Here is a 19,502-nt window from a genome sequence, read left to right as displayed (position 1 = left end):
GTCAGGGCTAGACTCAAGGTGGGTACAGCCTTGTTTTTCTTGGCCTGGAGCTGGTTTCTGGGACTTGTTTTTAAGTCCCTTGGGGGAAGGGGAGCAGGGACAGTAAAATAGGTCCTTAAAGTTCCACGTTTGCTGGGCTGTAAGCTTGTTAACTAGAATCTACTCTCCTTCGATCCTCCTCTCCTGGAGGTAACTCCCCAGAAGTGGGTCAAAAGATCGGCCGAAATTAAAGGGTTTTGAGAAGCATTAGCCACCTGGCCTCCAAAGTCTGGGACCCACCAAAATTGACTTTCATGGGGCTTCTTCATTCCAGACATCCTTGCCACGTCCTGCTTGAGAGAGCTTCTCAGATTGGTGCCCTGATATCTCAGTGCTATGGGAAGCAGGTACCTGCCCCTGCTCTCAGGTAAGTGCTCATGAGCCCAGCATCCTAGTTTGGGTTGCACCCCCCAGTTTGGCACCCTGTGCCGAAGTGATTGTGTGCACCAGTCCTATCAGAAACTCTCACGCTGAGTCTCTTAATTGGTCTCCCCAAGCAGAGCTGAGACAAAGACTTGGGTGTAAGTAGTTTATTTGGGAAGGGATCCCAGGAGGCCCAAGGAAGGGAGTGGAGGTTGCCAGACAGGAGGAGACAAGAGCCGAGGGGTGTGTTAATGAAGAGTTACTCTCTGGGTAAGTGGCACTCAGGCCTGTTAAGAGAGAATGCCTTATGTGCTTTAGCAAAGCTAGGAGGCTGGGTTATTTACCCTGGGTCCTCATCCATTGCTGCTAGATAGCCACTCTCGCATAATTCCCAAATATTTTGGGCTTGCCCTCCACAGTCTGCAGAAAATGCCCTCTTACACAGAAAGATAGCTATTTGCATGCGTAGGAACCCCCTCTGGGGAAGTCGACAGGGGACACTTGAAGGACCTGCTACATTGGTCAGACTACCTAGAGGGGCCATGTTTGGAGTATTACAGCTTAGTGGTTAATTAACCCGGATCCACCCATCGTTCTACTCTGGGATTTTTGTTCTTCAAGGCAATACACAAACACCACAAGAGGACTCAAATACAGTTTAAGGCAGGTTTGGGAAGGAGATCTTATTAGCAAGCATGTGATGTCCAATACTCTATGTCAGGGATGGGCAAACTTTTTCTATAAAGGGCCAGATAATTACTGTTGTCAGCCCTGTGGGTATTTGGTCTCTCTCTAAACTCAACGACTCTGTCTGCACTGCCATGTAACAGCAGCCCCAGGCCTTCTCAGACTGATGGGCATCTCTGTGTTCCAGTTAAACTCGATTTATACATATAGAAATTTGAGTTTCATATCATTTTCACGTACCATGATCTTTTGATTGTTTTTAGCCATGTAAAAACTGAAAACCGTTCTTAACTCACAGGCCATATAAAAACTAGTCCTGGTCTGCGTTTGGCCTGAGAGCAATGGTTTGCTGACCCTTGCTCCATAGGAATCAAATATTTCTTTTTGCGAAGAGAGCATTCGCAGGGAAAGTACTGATATTTGAGCATTTTTTGACTTACAGATATGGCCATGTCCTGTGATTCAGCCCAATACCATGAGTCCTTTAAGGTGATGAGTACCCATAATACGGAGCCTAGTAAATATTACAGAGGATGTCGGAAAAGCAGGTGTTGACCTGTTCAGGGGACTTGTCCTGTTCTGCGATAATCCAAACGGGCCATAGGCAGATTTCTTACTCCTCCCCATTCCATGTGATACTAATCCAAATTACCTCGATTTTACTTGTCATACTTAAGCCATTTGGGGGTTGGTGTTAGCTATGAAAGTAGATGCCTCCAGAGAGAGAGAGAGAGAGAGCGCAAGCATGCATGAGTCATGGCAGGTGAGTAGGGATAGAGGGGAAAGGAGAGGGAGAGAGAACCTGAAGCCTATTCCGTGGTGAGCAGGGAGCTCTAGTGGTCTCACAACCAGGAGATCATGATTGGAGCCCAAACCAAGAGCCCAATGTTCAACCGACGGTGCCACCTAGGCACCCCCCAGATGACTCCAGGTTTTAGCCAAGCATCCCAGCACAACCTGCTTGCAATGAAAGGGATGCAGGAAAATCCGTCTTTCAAGTGCCTGGTTATTTGCCACCTATGTACCTTGAGAAGTGATATTAGGAAGTGTGTAGGGAAGTTTTCCATAGGTCTGATTTCATCCCAGACTTTAATATAAAGCTTGATCTAAAAACGTGGGAGACATTTTTAGATCATTCTACAAAATGGACCATGCCCCAAACAGGCTCATCCTTTCCAAATTCGCCACGGTTTTGGACTCCAGGATTCTTATGGTCTGTGCTATTCAGATCCCCTCTTACTCCAGAAAAAACATGGGTTTTTAGCAGTCAGACCTGTCCTGTGCAGGACGACAGCCACCAACCACCTGTGGCTCCTGAGCACTCCAAACTAGGCCAGCCACCGTGGAGATCAGCGGCACATGCAAAATTCCTACTTGGTTTCAAAAAACTATCTTTTTTTAAAAATTTTTTTATTTTTAATAAACATATATTTTTATCCCCAGGGGTACAGGTCTGTGAATCGCCAGGTTTACATACTTCACAGCACTCACCAAAGCACATACCCTCCCCAATGTCCATAACCCCACCCCTCAAAAAACTATCTTACACACAGAAAGGATTGTAAAATATTTTATGAATAATTTATCAGATATTTAATGCGGGCTGAGAGGATCACCTCTTGGCTCTATCGGGTTAACCGTAGTGAAACTAATTCCCCCTGTTTTTCTTTGCCTTTAAAAAAAAATGTGGCTACCAGAAATTTTAAAAGGACCCATGTGGCTTGTACTTCGTCGCCATCGGACAGGGTGGGGTAGAGCTCTGGACAGGCCCAGAAAGACCACCATAGGGAGGAGGCTGGCACTTGACCTTTTGGTACTAGATTTGGAGAAAAAGAGCTTTCTGAGCCACTGGTTTTTCAAAAATTGGGACACACAGCTTGTGATACTGTGATTTATAATAAGAAATACATATTTGGGCTTTGTCCCTTAGAACCCTTGGCGTTCTTGTTTCCCAAGGAGAGAGTGATAAAGGTGTCTTCTGTTATGGTAATGAGGCGATTTGGGAAACTCACTGCTGGTCAGGGGATAGGGGCAGGGCTGGGAGAGCAGCCAATCCTGTGATTTGAAGGCTGGACCTTTCAGGAGGAGCTGGAGAGCGAATTCCGGGCCAAGGGCCAAAGATCTAATCAACCCTGGGGTTGCGAGGTATCCTCCTGAGGCCGGGGGAGGCTGGTCTTCTGGGGTTGGTGAAGCTGGAGGCCTGGGGAGAGTGGCCACCTAGAGAGGGAGGGCATGGAGGTTCTGCGCCCTCCCCAGCGCCTGGCCCCGCCCCTCACCCGCCTCAGGTGTTCCCAAGTGATACTTTTTCCTAAAAAACCAGCAATCTAGTAACCGAACTGTTTCTCTGGAGTCCTGAGTTGCTCTAGCAAAGTAATGCAACTCAAGCAGGTGGTGATAATAACCTAGGCTTTCCATGGCTTCTAAAGTTGGAGGCAGGCTTGTGGGAGGGAGCCCGTAACCTGTGCGATCTGATACTGTCTCCAGGCAGATGGTGTTGGAATGGATTTGAACTGTAGGACACCCAGCTGGTATCAGAGCACTGATTGTAGGTGTGAGGAACACCTCTCCCGGAGTCCCCCTCCGCCACCCCAGCTTGAAATTGGGTGCAGACCCTCTTACAGCTGCAGCCCGATGGCCCTGGCATGCTTCAGTAGTAGATACCCCCTGGGACTCGGGTGTTTGTAGCCTGCTTGGAAGGACCTGCGGTGAAGTTAGCTCACGTATGCCCCGGCAGTGGGAGACGAACTCCCTAACCCCATGGGCTTCGGGCAAGCTGAACTGTCCTCTTCTCTCTGTGCCAGGTCTCAGCATCCTGCTGGCTTTGTCAGGATCAGATACCAAGAATTCTGGAGGTGAGTTTACTTACAACCAAATGCCAGGGAAAGGAAATTAGGATCTGGCAACCTGCTGGGGAGGAGGGGTGGGGAAGAGGCCCTTTCCAAGGGAGACTACATGAATCTCTTCCGCCTTCTACCTTTTCCTTGCAGCTCCCAAGCACTGCTTGCCCTTCTCCATCATCACTGCCATTTACGTAGCCTTTGCACCAGGCTCCATGCCAAGCAAATTCTGCACGTATCCCATTCAGTCCTGGCATTCCTTCAGAGAAGGTCTGGACAGTATTCTCACTTGACCAACAGGGCTCTAGGGAAGTAGCTGGCTCAAGGTTGCACAGCTGGTGGATGGTCATTCTGTCCTTTCTTTCCCAGAGCCTGTATCTAAGTCATGGCAGGAGATACTTTTATTTTTACCCCACGTCTTGGGTTGGGTGTCCCCCAGAATCACACCCTGAGAAAAGGACCTGAGAGCAACTCATTTATCTGGCAAGTGATCCTGGGAAGTTCCAGCTGAGAGTAGGAAATACCTGGGAAGGTGAGGAGCCCTAAGGGTCCATTGTCAAGCAGTTGAGGCGGGGAGGGGACATAGTAAAGAGCATGCCCTCCAGCACCCCGGCAAGAGTCCCCACCTTGAGCAAGGAAGCTGTTATCTTCTTATTTATCTTTTTAAACTTCCGGTAAAATATACATAACATAAAATTCACCATTGTAATCATTTCTCCGTGCACAGCCTCAAACATGTTCATACTGTTGTATAACCATCCTCACCACCCACCTCCGGAACATGTTTCAAACGCTTGCCAGACTGACATTATTCCCCCCAAGAAGCAGCAGTCCCCCATTTCCCCTCCCACCAGTACGTTCCTCTTTAGGAACCTGACTCCTCTAGCAGCTTCCTGTAAGTGGCATCAAACAGTAGTTCTCCTTTTGCGACTGCTTTGTTATACCTTAATGTCTTCAGAGTTCACCCGTGTGGTAGCAGGTGTTGGAATTTCCTTCCTTGTTAAAGCTGACTAATACTCCAGTGTATGGATGGACCACATTGTGTTTATTCATCTGTCAATGGACACTGGGGGTGTTCCTACCTTTTGGCTACTGTGAATAATGCTGCCAAGAAGATGGGTGTGCAAATATCTCTTCAAAACCCTGCTTTCAGTTCTTCGGGCTATATACCCAAAAGTGGTATATGGTATTTCTAATAAAAAAAGAAAATTGTTAAGACTTGCAGGCTGCTTTCCACAATATGTGCACCATTTTACATGCCTACCAGCCACGGACAGGGTTACAGTTCCTCCACGTCTTGCCAATACTTGTTTTCTTTTCTTTTTTTTTTTTTCCCTGATAATAAAAAAGCCCCTCCTAATCCGTCATTGATTGAGGGAACTGCCCCACTGCTAGCACACCATGTGGTGAGCACAGAGGACTCTGGTGGCCAGAGAAAGCCCTCAGGGAAAGACACACAGGTGCTGACAGTTGGAAGTTCTACCGTTGAGCAGAAGTGGTGTTGGTGGCAGAGGCTGGATGTGAATGGGGCAGGCACACAAGCATGTGTCTGGCAGTAGGAGGGGTGCATGGTAGAGGCCAACAGAGCTATTCCTAAAAGCATTTTTCTGACTACAGCATCTGGGACATCGTATGTACTCAAGGAATGTTTCTTGAATGAATGAGTAAATTAATGAAAGAATCCTGTGTTCCCTGCAGCTTTCTGTCCCATGTGCCCTGAAAATGCCAGCTGTTTCAACAGCACCCACTGTGCTTGTAACAATGGATTTCAGTCTCTGTCTGGGAGGAGCCACATCAAGCCCCACGAGAAATGTGAAGGTAGAGACTCCTGAGATCTGGAATGGGGTCGGGGGCATGTGTGGGGTACTAGTGAGGCAAAGATGCAGTTGTACTACAAGACAGAACATATCAGAGCTGTCTCAGTGCCCTTAGAGAAGTCCCTATCCCGTGTGTCCCCCTCGCTCTCCCTGAAGCTTGTTTGGTGTCTTTAGAAGAAGGTAGAGTTCCCAGGACCCTTGAAGTTTCAAGCATCAATTTTGTTGGTCTATCTGAGAATCCCACAAGAGTGCGGACCATGTCTGTTTTATTCATTACTGTAAGCCGAAGACAGGGAATATGTCACATAACAGAGGCCCAATAAAAAAGTGTTGTCCAATGACCCAGCAATTGCACTACTGGGAATTTACCCTAAAGATACAAACATAGTGATCCAAAGGGGCACGTGCACCCGAATGTTTATAGCAGCAATGTCCACAATAGCCAAACTATGGAAAGAACCTAGATGTCCATCAACAGATGAATGGATCAAGAAGATGTGGTATATATACACAATGGAATACTATGCAGCCATCAAAAGAAACGAAATCTTGCCATTTGCGACAACATGGATGGAACTAGAGCGTATCATGCTTAGCGAAATAAGTCAAGCGGAGAAAGACAACTATAATATGATCTCCCTGATATGAGGAAGTGGTGATGCAACATGGGGGCTTAAGTGGGTAGGAGAAGAATCCATGAAACAAGATGGGATAGGGAGGGAGACAAACCATAAGTGACTCTTAATCTCACGAAACAAACTGTGGGTTGCTGGGGGGAGGGGGGTTGGGAGAAGGGGGGTAGGGTTATGGACATTGGGGAGGGTATGTGCTTTTGGGTAAATTGGAAGGGGAGATGAACCATGAGAGACTATGGACTCTGAAAAACAATCTGAGGGGTTTGAAGGGGTGGGGGTGTGGGAGGTTGGGGTACCAGGTGGTGCGTATTATAGAGGGCACAGCTTGCATGGAGCACTGGGTGTGGTGAAAAAATAATGAATACTGTTTTTCTGAAAATAAATAAATTGGAAAAAAAAAGAAAAAAAAAGTGTTGTCCAAGAGAAGAAATGAGTAACTTACTATCTTGACAGACATCTTCCATGATCTGACCCCAACTTAGATCTTGACACAGTATCTTCTATGATTTGGCCTCAACTACTTGTCCAAGAGAACAAACAAATAACTTACTATCTTCACACTCAGTATCTTCCATGATCTGACCCCAACTCTATTGCAGTTTCCTTTATCACTACTCCCCTCTACTCCAGCCAAAATCCTTTCTCATTTCCACAAATTCTAAAGGTCCATTTGACGGCCAAAGAGAAAAACCACTCCAGAATATTTGATTGGGGGAATTGTGTAAATTCAGAAGGCAAAGCAGACCATGGTAAATGACTTAGGATTTATTTTATTTGATCGTGGAAAAATATGGATAACATAAAATTTACCAGTTTAAGCATTTTTGTGTACAGCCCAGTGGCATCAAGCACACTCACACTGCTGTGTAGTCATCCCCAACATGTCTCCAGAACTTTCCCCAAACTGAGACTTCTGTCCCCATGAAGCACTGACTGCCTGTCCCCTACCCCACTTCTGGTTCCCACCATCTACTCTGTCTGTGGGCATGACTCCTCTAGGGACCTCCTATAAGTGGAATCATACAACATTGGATGTATCTATTTTTGAAACTTTTTAAAAGAGTTTAGGGAATTCTCTATTACCCCTTTACCAAATGCCCCAAAGGTGCATCAACAACATGGCCACGCTACAATGATGAAAGCCAGGGAACGGATATTTATATAAGAATGTTAAACAAAAACAGACTTTTTTCCCTTTCATTTTTTATTTTTTTCCCCAATGCTCCCCCCCTTTTTTTCTGCTTCAAGAATTATTTCAGGGTGAGACACCAGACATGCCCTTTTGCACTTTGGTTTTTTCACTTAACAGTACAACCCAGAAATTATTCCAAATCACCCAGAAATCTTCCCTCACTCTTTCATGTAGCTGTGTGGATGAAGCGTAGTTTATTCAACCTTCTTCTGCATGGGGACAATTTACTCGAATCCTTGGGCTTTTTCCAGTTTTGTGGGAGATGTGTCTTTAGAGTAGAGTCCTAGTGCTGTGAATCGTGTTAAAACAATCTGAGGGGTTTGAAGTGGCGGGGGGTGGGAGGTTGGGGTACCAGGTGGTGGGTATTAGAGAGGGCACGGATTGCATGGAGCACTGGGTGTGGTGAAAAAAATAATGAATACTACTGTTTTTCTAAAAATAAATAAATTGGAAAAAAAAAGACTGATGATTCATGAACCTGTACTCCTGACGCAAATAATACATTATATGTTAATTTAAAAAAAAACACAAGCTGAAGTAGAGTCCTGAGGGTGAGGTGCCTTAGTTAAAAGGTAAATCCATATGTAGCTTGATTAGCTAGCCCGAATTTAATTCTAGAAAATTTGTACGAATTGGCATTCTCACTGGCAATGCATAAAAGCACCTGTCTCCCCACAGCCTTCCTGGCAAAACATGTTGTCAGAACGCCAGTCTATTTGGTGGGAAATGGTATGTCAGTAGATTTTTTGTGATTTACTCTAAATGATGAACAATTTTTCTTATTAACATATAATGTGTTATTTGCTCCAGGGATAAAGGTCTGTGAATCATCAGGCTTACACAGTTCACAGCACTCACCATAGCACATATCCTCCCCAATGAACATTAGCAAGCCACCTTATCCCTACCCCCCCCCCCCAGCAACCCTTAGGTTGGTTCATGAGATTAAGAGTCTATTGGAGTGCCTGGGTGGCTCAGTGGGCTAAGCCTCTGCCTCTGCTCAGGTCATGATCTCAGGATCCTGGGATAGAGAGCCCCGCATCAGACTCTCTGCTCAGCGGGGAGCCTGCTTCCCCCTCCCTCCCCGCTTCCCGCACATGCCTTTCTGCCTACTTGTGATCCCTCTCTCTCTCTCTCTCTCTCTGTCAAATAAACAAATAAAATCTTTTTAAAAAGGAGTCTTTTATGGTTTGTCTCCCTCCCAATCCCATCTCGTTTTGTTTTTTCCCTCCCTACCCACCAGAACTCCCCACCCTGCCTCTCAAATTCCTCATATCAGAGAAAACATATGATAATTGTCTTTTACTGATTGATTTATTTTGCTTAGCATAATACCCTCTAGTTCCACCCACATCATTGCAAATGGCAAGATTTTGTTTCTTTTGATGGCGCGTAGTATTCCATTGTAGATATATACTATATCTTCTTTATCCATTCATCTATTGATGGACATCTAGGCTCTTTCCATAGTTTGGCTATTGTGGACATTGCTGTTATAAACATTCAGGTGCACGTGCCCCTTTGGATCACTACATTTGTATCTTTAGGGTGAATACCCAGTAGTGCAAGTACTGGGTCATAGGGCAGTTCTATTTTTGACTTTTTGAGGAACCTCCATACTGTTTTCCAGAGTGGCTGCACCAGCTTGCATTCCCACCAACAGTGTAGAAGGGTTCCCTTTTTCTGCATCGTCACCAACATCTGTCATTTCTTGACTTGTTAATTTTAGCCATTCTGACTGGTATGAGGTGGTATCTCATTGTGGTTTCGATTTGTATTTCCCTGATGGTGAGTGATATGGAGCATTTTTTCATGTGTCTGTTGGCCATTTGGATGTCTTCTTTGCCAAAATGTCTGTTCATGTCTTCTGCCCATTTCTGTATTGGATTATTTGTTCTTTGGGTGTTGAGTTTGATAAGTTCTTTATAGATTTTGGATACTAGCCCTTTATCTGATACGTCATTTGCAAATATCTTCTCCCATTCTTTCCGTTGTCTTTTGGTTTTGTTGACTATTTCCTTTGCTGTGCAAGCTTTTGATCTTGATAAAGTCCCAGTAATTCATTTTTTCCCCTTGCTTCCCTTGCCTTTGGCGATGTTTCTAGGAGGAAGTGGCTATGGCTGAAGTCAAAGAGGTTGCTGCCTGTGTTTTTTGATGGATTACTATATTACATTGAAGTCTTTCATCCATTTTGAGTCTATTTTTGTGTGTGGTATAAGGATATAGTCCAGTTCCATTCTTCTGCATGTGGCTGTCTAATTTTCCTAACACCATTTGTTGAAGAGACTGTCTTTTTTCCATTGGACAGTCTTTCCTGCTTTGTTGAAGATTAGTTGTCCATGGAGTTGAGGGTCTATTTCTGGGCTCTTTATTCTGTTCCATTGATCTATGTGTCTGTTTTTATGCCAGTACCATACCGTCTTGGTGATGACAGATTTGTAATAGAGCTTGAAGTCTGGGATTGTGATGCCAGCTTTGGCATCTTTTTCAACATTCCTCTGGCTATTTGGGGTCTTTTCTCATTCCATATAAATTTTAGGATTATTTGTTCCATTTCTTTGAGAAAAATCGATGGTATTTTGATAGGGGTTGCATTACATGTATAGATTGCTCTAGGTAGCCTAGACATTTTCACAATATTTGTTCTTCCAATCTTCCAATCCAACAGCATGGAACATTTTTCCATTTCTTTGTTTCTTCCTCAATTTCTTTCATGAGTACTTTTCTGAGTACAGATTCTTTGCCTCTGTGGCTAAGTTTATTCCTAGGTATCTTATGGTTTTGGGTGCAATTGTAAATGGGATCAACTCCTTAATTTCTCTTTCTTCTGTCTTGCTGTTGGTGTACAGAAATGCAGCTGATTTCTGTGCATTGATTTTATATCTTGACACTTTACTGAATTCCTGTATGAGTTCTAGCAGTTTTGGAGTGGAGTCTTTTGGGTTTTCCACATAAAGCATCATATCATCTGCAAAGAGTGATAGTTTGACTTCTTGTTTGCTAATTCAGATACTTTTTTTTTTTTGCTGAGACTAGGACTTCTAGTACTATGTTGAATAGCAGTGGTGATAGTTGACATCACTGCTGTGTTCCTGACCTTAGGGGAAAAGTTCTCAGTTTAAATAACTAAGAGGCATTAGGTGTCCAAGATACACAATATAAGCAAAATACACACAGGCACTTAATATGTAAGAGGTTTTAATTTGGTCACTCATTGGTGATTACCATTCTGGCACATATAACCCTCTACTTGAAACATACCCAGAGCTTGATATAACCCACAGACTAATAGGCAAATTGCAACTATTGGTTCAATGCACTTACTTGTCCTGAGTCCTCCCAACAGAGAGAATATGTGTGAGTCATTGGCTCAGGGCAACTTCTGTCTGTGGGTCCCTTTGCTTGAACCTCAACTCTGGTCCACCAGATAGATGTGGCAGATAGATGCAGAACACATGAATATTGCATGTGCCTTTGTTCCAAAGTCCCCCTGACTTTGACAGTGGGATCCTCTTGCCTCTCTTGCTCTATCTCTTTCCTTGCTACTTGCTGTGTGTGTTTTTTTAAAATTTGCTGTGTGTTTTAAATTGATTAAACAAACCTTGTGATCTGAGTATTGAAAGAACCACTTGTCCTTCATTCAGTGGTTTGACATATCACCATCATCATACTGTAAAGCTCCATATGTACTTGGGTCTGTTTCTGGACTTTGAGTCTATTTCCCTGGACTCTTTGTCAATTCATGTGCCAGCATTCATTTTATTGAGGCTTTAAAGTGTGTTTCAGTGTCTCATTAGACAGGTCCTCACTGCAGAGTTTTTCTGGCTATTCTTACATGATTGTATCCACTGTCTTACTCCTTAAAGTCTAGCTAGATGTTTTTTAGTAGGATTGTATTTTATTTATACATCAACTGGAGGAGAACTATCACCTTTATGATATGGAGTCATCTTCTCCAAGAATGCTTATGAATGAGGGTGGGTACTGGGGACTCCATGTGCAAGGGAAGATAGTATAGTTTGATGAGAATGAAAAATGATGTTTTTCTCTTGATTTGCAGATATTGATGAGTGTACAGCTGGGCTGGCAAAGTGCAAGAAGGAATCATACTGCGGAAATGAAATTGGAAGTTACTACTGTAGCTGTTTCTCATATCATATCTTCAACTGGCTGGCTAGATTCTTCAAGTCAGATCAAGAAGCGTGTTATGGTAAGGATTTCCAAGTACTTTTCACCATGAAAAAGGAGTGGGGGAGGGTAGACATTGAGAACTCCATTGATTTCAGGCCAGAGTAAGAGAACAGAGATTTGTCTTGGCCCTTGTTCTGAATCCTACTCTGGTCCTTGGTAATCATTTCCCAGAAGGCACCACCCAAGCCTCCAGCACCAATCAACGACCTTATGCAGCTGCCTTGCAAGAGTATGTCTCCTGTCTGGGTCCCTTTCTTGAGCTTCCAAAATGACATCTCAGATTTTCTGCTGGACTTCCCTACTTGTTTCTTCCTCTCTCACTTTAAATTCAATTTCTACATCTATTTATCTGTCTATATACTAAACCCTATGAGTTCACACTGATACCTCAGATTCCCATCCAACATCAGGGCTCCTTCTAGCCTTCCCTCTGTCCTTGTTTGTCACTGCTTCTGCCACGCTGAAAACATGGCTCCCAATGACCACAGCATGTTTACCTATTTGCTCATTCCTAGTATAACTCCATGTTTTGAGTTCAATAGATTGGACTTAATTTCTGCCTCTACCAATTATCAACTAGCTTTTGGGTAATAGCTTAACTTTCATATGCCTCACCTGTAATTGGGAATAATAACAGCATCAACTGTATGAGTTATGTATTACTACATAACAGTTACCCCAATGGTAATGGCTTAAAACAACGATATTGTCTCACAGTCTCTGTAGGCCAGGAATCTAGGTATAACTTCCCTGTGTCCTCGTTCCAGGATTTCTCACAGCTACAGTCGAAGTATTGGGTAGGGATGCATTCTCATCTGAAGGCTCATCTAGGGACAGATCTCCTTCCAAGTTCACTCACGTGGTTGATGGCAGGATTTAGTTCTTTCAAAGCCACTGGACTGAAGGCCTCAGTTTCTTCCTGGTAGTTGGAGAGAGACCACCCTCAGTTCCTAGATATGTCAGCCTCTCCAGCTTGCTTTGTTGTAGCAAGCACATGAGAATAGCCAGAAAAAGAGTGTGAAAAAAGTAGAAGTTGTAGTCTTTTATAACCCAGTCTCAGCAGTGATGTCCTAACACTTTTGCTGTGTTCTGTTCATTAGCAGTGAGTCAGTGGGTCTGGTCAGGGGAAGGGGGTGGGGTTCCAAGGAACAGTAATTGTTGAGTCACTTCAGAAACCTACTTACCTTACGTTCTGGATGGAATAGAATCTCCCCAAATTCACATTCATCTGGAACCTGGGAATATGATCTTATTTGGAAAGAAAGTCTTTGCAGATCTAATAAAATCAATCCAACATGACTTGGGTCCTTATAAGAAGGGGGAAGTGGGTTGTGGGGACACACACACATACCGAGGGACATGCAAGGGCAGACACAGAGGCTGGGGTTCTGGTACCACCAGCCAAGGGACACCAAAGATTGCTTGCAACCACCAGAAGCTAGGAGATGCAAAGAAGGATCTTCCTTAGAGGCTTCCCGAGGGAGTATGGCCCTGCCAATAATCTTGATATTGGACTTTTAGCCTCCCGAACCATGAGGAAATAAATTTCTATTGTTTTAAATTCCCCTCATTTGTGGAACAAAGCAGACTTAGGAAACTAATACACCTCACCTACCCATTTTGACTTTTTAAAAAGATTTTTATTTATTTATTTGACAGAGAGAGAGAGAGGTCACAAGTAGGCAGAGAGGCAGGCAGAGAGGGGGGGGAATCAGTCTCCTTGCTGAGCAGAGAGCCCAATGCAGGGCTCGATCCCAAGACCCTGAGATCATGACCTGAGCCGAAGGCAAAGGCTTAAACCACTGAGCCACCCAGGCACCTCCATTTTGATTATTAAGGTATGTAAAACATTCAGTGCAGTGCTAGCTACCTAGGAGGCTCAATAAATATTAGCTATCAAGCTACATAAGCCTGTTCTAGAACCTTCTGTGTTTCTTTGCATGAGATAGCATGTATTAAGGCACTTTATATGCCATGTGTGTAGACAACTACAGGTGTTATTACTGCTTCTGTATTATTAACCAAGTGAACACCCATTCCTTCAGGAAGCCTCCTCTGCACCCTCCACATTCTAAGGCTTCTCTGTGGGCTCCCAAGGTATCTTGTCATATATATTAAGAAGATGTTGGACCCTTGTAATCACTTAATCATTTATTTGTCATTATTTAACTAGTGACTCTCCCACCAGACTGCAAACCCCACAAAGGACACCCTTTGTTTCTTAGTCAACTTTCTTCCATAAGGTTTAGTATTGTTCCTGGCTTTTAGTAGGTATGCCGTAAGTACTATTGACTTAGTCATTGAACTGGTGGCCCCGCTCTAATCACCTTTTAAATTTCTACTTTAGAAGACATTTGGGACTTCTTGGAGGGGACTTGGGCAATGATGGGAAGCATCAGGGAAAGACCCAACTCGAGAGTGATTGGAAAGGGATGTGGGCCAGGTGTGTTAACCTTCCACATACCACTCAATGGCTACTTTTTTTTCCGCAGAGCGCTCCAGTGAGGAGACACCATTCTTAGAGAACAGTCAGGTGAGTGAAGTGAAGCTTGGGTCTGGGAGGCAGCTGGCCAATCTTGCCATATTATTCTCTTGCTCAAATAACTACCATGGCTCCCTCTGCCTTTTAGGACACACTAGCTCCCATGCAGGAATGATTTGTCCTTTCTCCCAGGGGACATCTGGCAATGTCTGCGGATGTTTTTTGGTTGTCACAACTCAAATGCTACTGGGCATCAAGTGGGTAGAGACCAAGGATGCTGCTAAATAGTTATGCCCGGGGACAGCCTCCTGCATTATCTGGTCTCAGATGTCAATAGGCATTGAGAAACCATGGGGAAGGTTTTTAGTGCCTCAGCTATTGTTCAAAGACCGGCATCAGAAATACAGAGCTTCACTCCACCCCTGTCACCACTTCCCTTCCCCTGTCTTCTTCTGTAAGGTGCTCTTCATGGGTTCCAGACACCTCATCCTTCAGACCTTCATGTTCCCATAAACACAATGGAGTGAATGACACGCCCTTCACAGGGCTGTGTGTGGTCAATGAGAAGATATCTATCAGGCTGAGAGTGTAGAGCCTACACCTTAATCAATGTTACTGCCTTCTGGACTCACCCAACTACAGAAGATATTCCTGCTTTCTCAAGTTTCAGGAAGAGCCTACCTAATTAGCTTTATTTCCTTGAAAGGAAATTCCGAAGAACAAAAGAAACCCAGAGAACATTGCAAAAATAGCTACCCAAATATTTCAAAAAATGGAAGAGATCATATGGAGTGAGGATTTAGCTTCTCCAGGGAAGCATGAGAATTCTACTCTTGGTATAGGTAAGAAACATAGAACATTTTCCTTATGACCAAAACATTTTAGGAGGCTGACATTTTGTTAGACCTTGTGTTTATGTTTCTATGACATGGAGAATTCATTCAAGGGGTTCTTTCCAAATGCAGACCTGCTCCCAGGTGACTTTTCCTGGAAAACTTTTAAATGTTTAGCCTCTCTTGCTTAAAAACTTAAGTCACCCCATCACCAGGTACTCCAATATACATTTTTAAAAGTTTTTTGATCTTTAAATATTATATGTCCACCTGGTTGCAGCTCTGGGAAGCATGGCTATCCCCTATCTTCCCCTGGGTTGCTATGGCCAGTGGATGCTGTTTAGACCATCTCATCCCATCAGCCAGAGATGTGGAAGGGAATGCCATCTAATCTACCTTGCATGCAGAAAAGGAAATCATCAGTAGGGGGCCTTTCAAAGAAGAGAGTTCTTCAACAAATTTCTTTTGCATGAGAAGCAAGCAAAGCAGAACTAACTTCCTTAATGTTTCCAGTCTATGAAATCAAGAGGTGCAATGAGACAAGTGAGAAGACTTTTCTAGAAGCTGGAAATAACACTATGGATATCGACTGTACTGATGCTTTCAAAGGAACTATAGAAGGTACTGTGTTTAAGATGAATTCTCCTGACCTCCAAATCCTAGGCACTATTGTCTCATTTCTAGGTAATTAGGCCAACTTACAAAGCCTTCAAGGCAGGGGGAACTCTACATGGTGACCACTAACCAGGCAATTTGGGGAACACAGTTGTGGGTCTTTTGTGACAGGCTGAAGTTCAAACAGTGATCCCTTGGCATGCTTCCTTAAAAGGAGGAACAGGCTGTTGCATGCTCTGTTTCCATGTGATGATCTGAGAAGGAAGCACTTGAAAGCAACAGATCCTTGTTGCCTTAAACACTCTTTCCCTTGAGAAATGTTTCATGATCACCCTATTTCCTAGAGGAAAGTCCCTAGCTTTCCTTTGTCCTGTGAGTTGGCAACCTTTTTCTGTGAAAGGACCAGATAGTAATTTTTTTCTCAAGTTCTTATTTAAATTCCAGTTAGTTAACATACAGTGTAATACTGGTTTCAGGTATAGAATTTAGTGATTCATCACTTACATACAACACCAAGTGCTCATCACAAGTGCCCTCCTTAATACCCATCACTCATTTAACCCATCCCTCTACCCACTGCCCCTCCAGGAACCCTCAGTTTGTTCTCTACAGTTAAGAGTCTGTTTTATGGTTTGCCCCTCTTTTTTCTTTTTTCCCCCATGGTCATCTGTTTTGTTTCTTGAATTCCACATGTGAGTGAAATCACATGATTTTGCATAATACACTCTAGCTCCACCATGTCATTGCAAAATGAAAGATTTTATTCTTTTTTATAGCTAATTAATATTCCATCATATGGATATAGATATAGCTGTATCTCCCACAGCTTCCATATTTATCCACTCATCAGTTGATAGACACTGGGCTCTTCCCATAGTTTGGCTAATGTTGATAATGCTGCTATAAACTTCGGGGTGCATGTATCCCTTGAAATCCGTATTTTTATATCTTTTGGTAAATACATAGTAGTACAATTGCTGGGTCATAGGGTAGCTCTATTTTTAACTTTTTGAGGAACCTTCATACTGTTTTCCACAGTGGCTGCATGAGTTTCATTCCCACCAACAGTGTAAGGGGGTTCCTCTTTCTCCACATCCTTGTCAACATCTGTTGTTTCCTGTGTTGTTAATTTTAGCCATTCTGACAGGTGTCAGGTGGTATCTCATCTGTTTTTGATCTGTATTTCCCTGATGCTGAGTGATGTTGAACATCTTTTATGTGTCTGTTAGTCATCTGTGTATCTTCTTTGGAAAAAAGGTCTATTCATGTCTTCTGCCCATTTTTCAACTAGACTATTTGTTTTCTGGATAAGTTTCTTTCATAAGTTCTTTATAAAACTAATCCTTTATCAAATATGTCATTTGCAAATACCTTCTCCCATTCCAAAGGTTGCCTTTTAGTTTTGTTGATTGTTTTCTTCACTGTGAAGAAGCTTTTAGTTTTGATGGGGTCCCAATAGTTCATTTTTGCTTTTGTTTTCCTTGCTTGCTTGGGCCAGATGATCGTTGTTGTGACTACTCAACTCTGACATTCCAGTGGGAAACAGCCATAGATGATATGTAAATGAAAGGGCATAGCTGTGTGCCTTATGTACAAAAACAGGTGGTAGGCTGGATTTGATTCTCAGGCCATAGCTTGCCATCCCTGCCTTATTCCACCATCTCATTTAAATTTCTGCTCAGCACGTACACTATGCAATTTTTCTTAAGGTGTTTGTGGTCTATCTCTCCCACTATAATATCAGCTCTCTGATGGCAAGAACTCGGCCCATTTTCTTCACTGTTGTTTTGCAATGTCTGGAACACTGTCAGGCACATGCTAGATGCTCAATAAATATTTCTTGAAAGAGTAAATAAATATTGGGGCACCTGGGTGGCTCAGTGGTTTAAAACCTCTGCCTTCGCTCAGGTCAGGATCCCAGGGTCCTGGGATCAAGCCAGGCATTGGACTTTCTGTTCAGCAGGGAGCCTTCTTCCCTCCTCTCTCTCTGCCTGCCTCTCTGCCTACTTGTGATCTCTGTCTGTCAAATAAATAAATAAAAATCTTTTTAAAAGAGTGAATAAATGCAATAATGAAAGAGTGCCTGAAAAATATTTCAAAGAGAAAGACCTGGTTCTCTGTAGAGAGTGAAATACCTGCTCTATTTTCTCCAGAAAATTCCCAGCTACTGATTAATCTTCACTCATGATGGTGAGCTGTCAGATGGACAAGGGGGAGGGGAAAGAGCTACAAATGAGTTGGTGTTTAAAATGGAGTAAATAATAATAGAGGTGGAAAGTAGCTTTGACTAAAACTGGGGGTGGTGGTTCACAAGCAATTGCAGTTTTTAAGAAATATTACATTGTGCGACAGAGCATCATATGCGAATTTACCTTCTGTGAATTACATTATTCTTGCATAAAAAGGGGAGGGAAGGAGGATGGGAGAGGGAGAAACAGAGAAAGATGGAGGGAAGGAGAATGAGAGAATGAATTAAAAGAATGTGTCATCCTGCATACCTTTCCTTACCTTTCTAAATTAGGTAGCCCAGGGGAACCTGGGTGGCTCAGTGGGTTAAGCATCTGCCTTTGACTCAGGTCATGATCCCAGGGTCTTGGGATCGAGTCCAGCACCCAGCTCTCTGCTCAACAGGAAACCTGATTCTCCATCTCCCTACTCCCTCTGCTTGTGTTTCCTCTCTCACTGTGTCTCTCTCTGTCAAATAAATAAATATAAATCTTAAAAAAAATAAATTAGATACCCCAGAGTGGGCTTGAGATGGAAGATGGGAGTATATGATCTCCTCACTCCCACCTAAGTTCTACCTGCCCTTTTGAGGACAAATATCTTGCCTCATGGCTCTGATTTTGATGTCTAAGGGCTCATATATATTTTTACAATACACTAATGGATATTTTGCACATATCTCTCTTATAAGGTATATTATAATATGTATTACATATACAAAATGTCATACCCCAAACCATACACAAGGTATTGAAGGGACAACATAAAGGATTTCCAAGGGTGATTTTGACTATACGTAATGTTTACCTTATGACTCTTAACAAGACACTGATTTCCCATAATATGGATACCCTCTAAAGTGATTTCTCTCCTGTTTTCTCAGATAGAAGTGCAGTTGCACTTGTCACTTATCAGTCTCTTCGGGATATGCCGAATGGGTCCTTTTTTAATGATGGAAGAGGGACACAGGAAGTGAAACTGAACTCTCATGTTGTGAGTGGCACCATTAGTACGAAGAAAAAAGTATATCTGTCTGAACCTGTGTTCCTGACCTTCCAACATGTTCAGGTGAGCAAAATCCAGAGCTGGTTCTCAGTACATTACCTCAAAGAGGTGTGTTACGGTCCTGCCAAGAAACTGAATCCAACTCTGCTTGTTCAGAGTTAATAGAACCAACAAGAAATGTTGAGGCACCCAGAGATTGGCACAAGGGGAAGCTATTATCATGTTTTAAGGCCAAATAGGCAATGGAGGGATGGGCATTGTTGAGCCTAGTGAGAGCTGGAGAAATGCAGGAGGGTTGCCCTGCTGGAGACGGCGATATCCTGAAGCAGAAGAAGCATCTAGAAGAAATGCCTGACTTCCTCCTCCTCTCATCTAAGGAATTCTCACCTGTTCCTCTCATTGGTTGTCCCAATGACAAGGAGCTTGGGTAAAGCAGTTCATATGGGTCAATCCTTGGGACTTTGAGATGACCAGAGAAGGACAGGATAAAGGAAGAATAAAGCCCACAGCAGGCATGGTCATGTAAAACTCTTCCCCACAAGTGTTCTAGATAATGGGATTTTCCCATTCCAGTTTCCAA

General features: G+C 43.4%; 1 protein-coding gene across 1 annotated transcript in view; it reads left to right on the top strand.

The window, feature by feature from the left end:
* Positions 1 to 318: 318 nt before the first annotated feature.
* LOC122910800 (adhesion G protein-coupled receptor E4-like) overlaps positions 319 to 19,502 on the top strand; it is a 38,083-nt gene continuing 18,899 nt past the window's right edge. The window contains exons 1-8 of the mRNA XM_044255431.1: positions 319 to 406; positions 3,891 to 3,941; positions 5,625 to 5,744; positions 11,631 to 11,780; positions 14,254 to 14,294; positions 14,950 to 15,085; positions 15,590 to 15,697; positions 18,801 to 18,985. Coding sequence (XP_044111366.1) covers positions 376 to 406; positions 3,891 to 3,941; positions 5,625 to 5,744; positions 11,631 to 11,780; positions 14,254 to 14,294; positions 14,950 to 15,085; positions 15,590 to 15,697; positions 18,801 to 18,985 — 822 coding nt within the window. The 5' untranslated portion in view covers positions 319 to 375. The remainder of the gene's footprint in view (positions 407 to 3,890; positions 3,942 to 5,624; positions 5,745 to 11,630; positions 11,781 to 14,253; positions 14,295 to 14,949; positions 15,086 to 15,589; positions 15,698 to 18,800; positions 18,986 to 19,502) is intronic.

The sequence above is a fragment of the Neovison vison genome, chromosome 6 (assembly GCF_020171115.1).
Source record: "Neovison vison isolate M4711 chromosome 6, ASM_NN_V1, whole genome shotgun sequence".
In the NCBI taxonomy this organism is placed as follows: domain Eukaryota; kingdom Metazoa; phylum Chordata; class Mammalia; order Carnivora; family Mustelidae; genus Neogale; species Neogale vison.
This window is presented reverse-complemented; position numbering and strand designations above follow the sequence as displayed.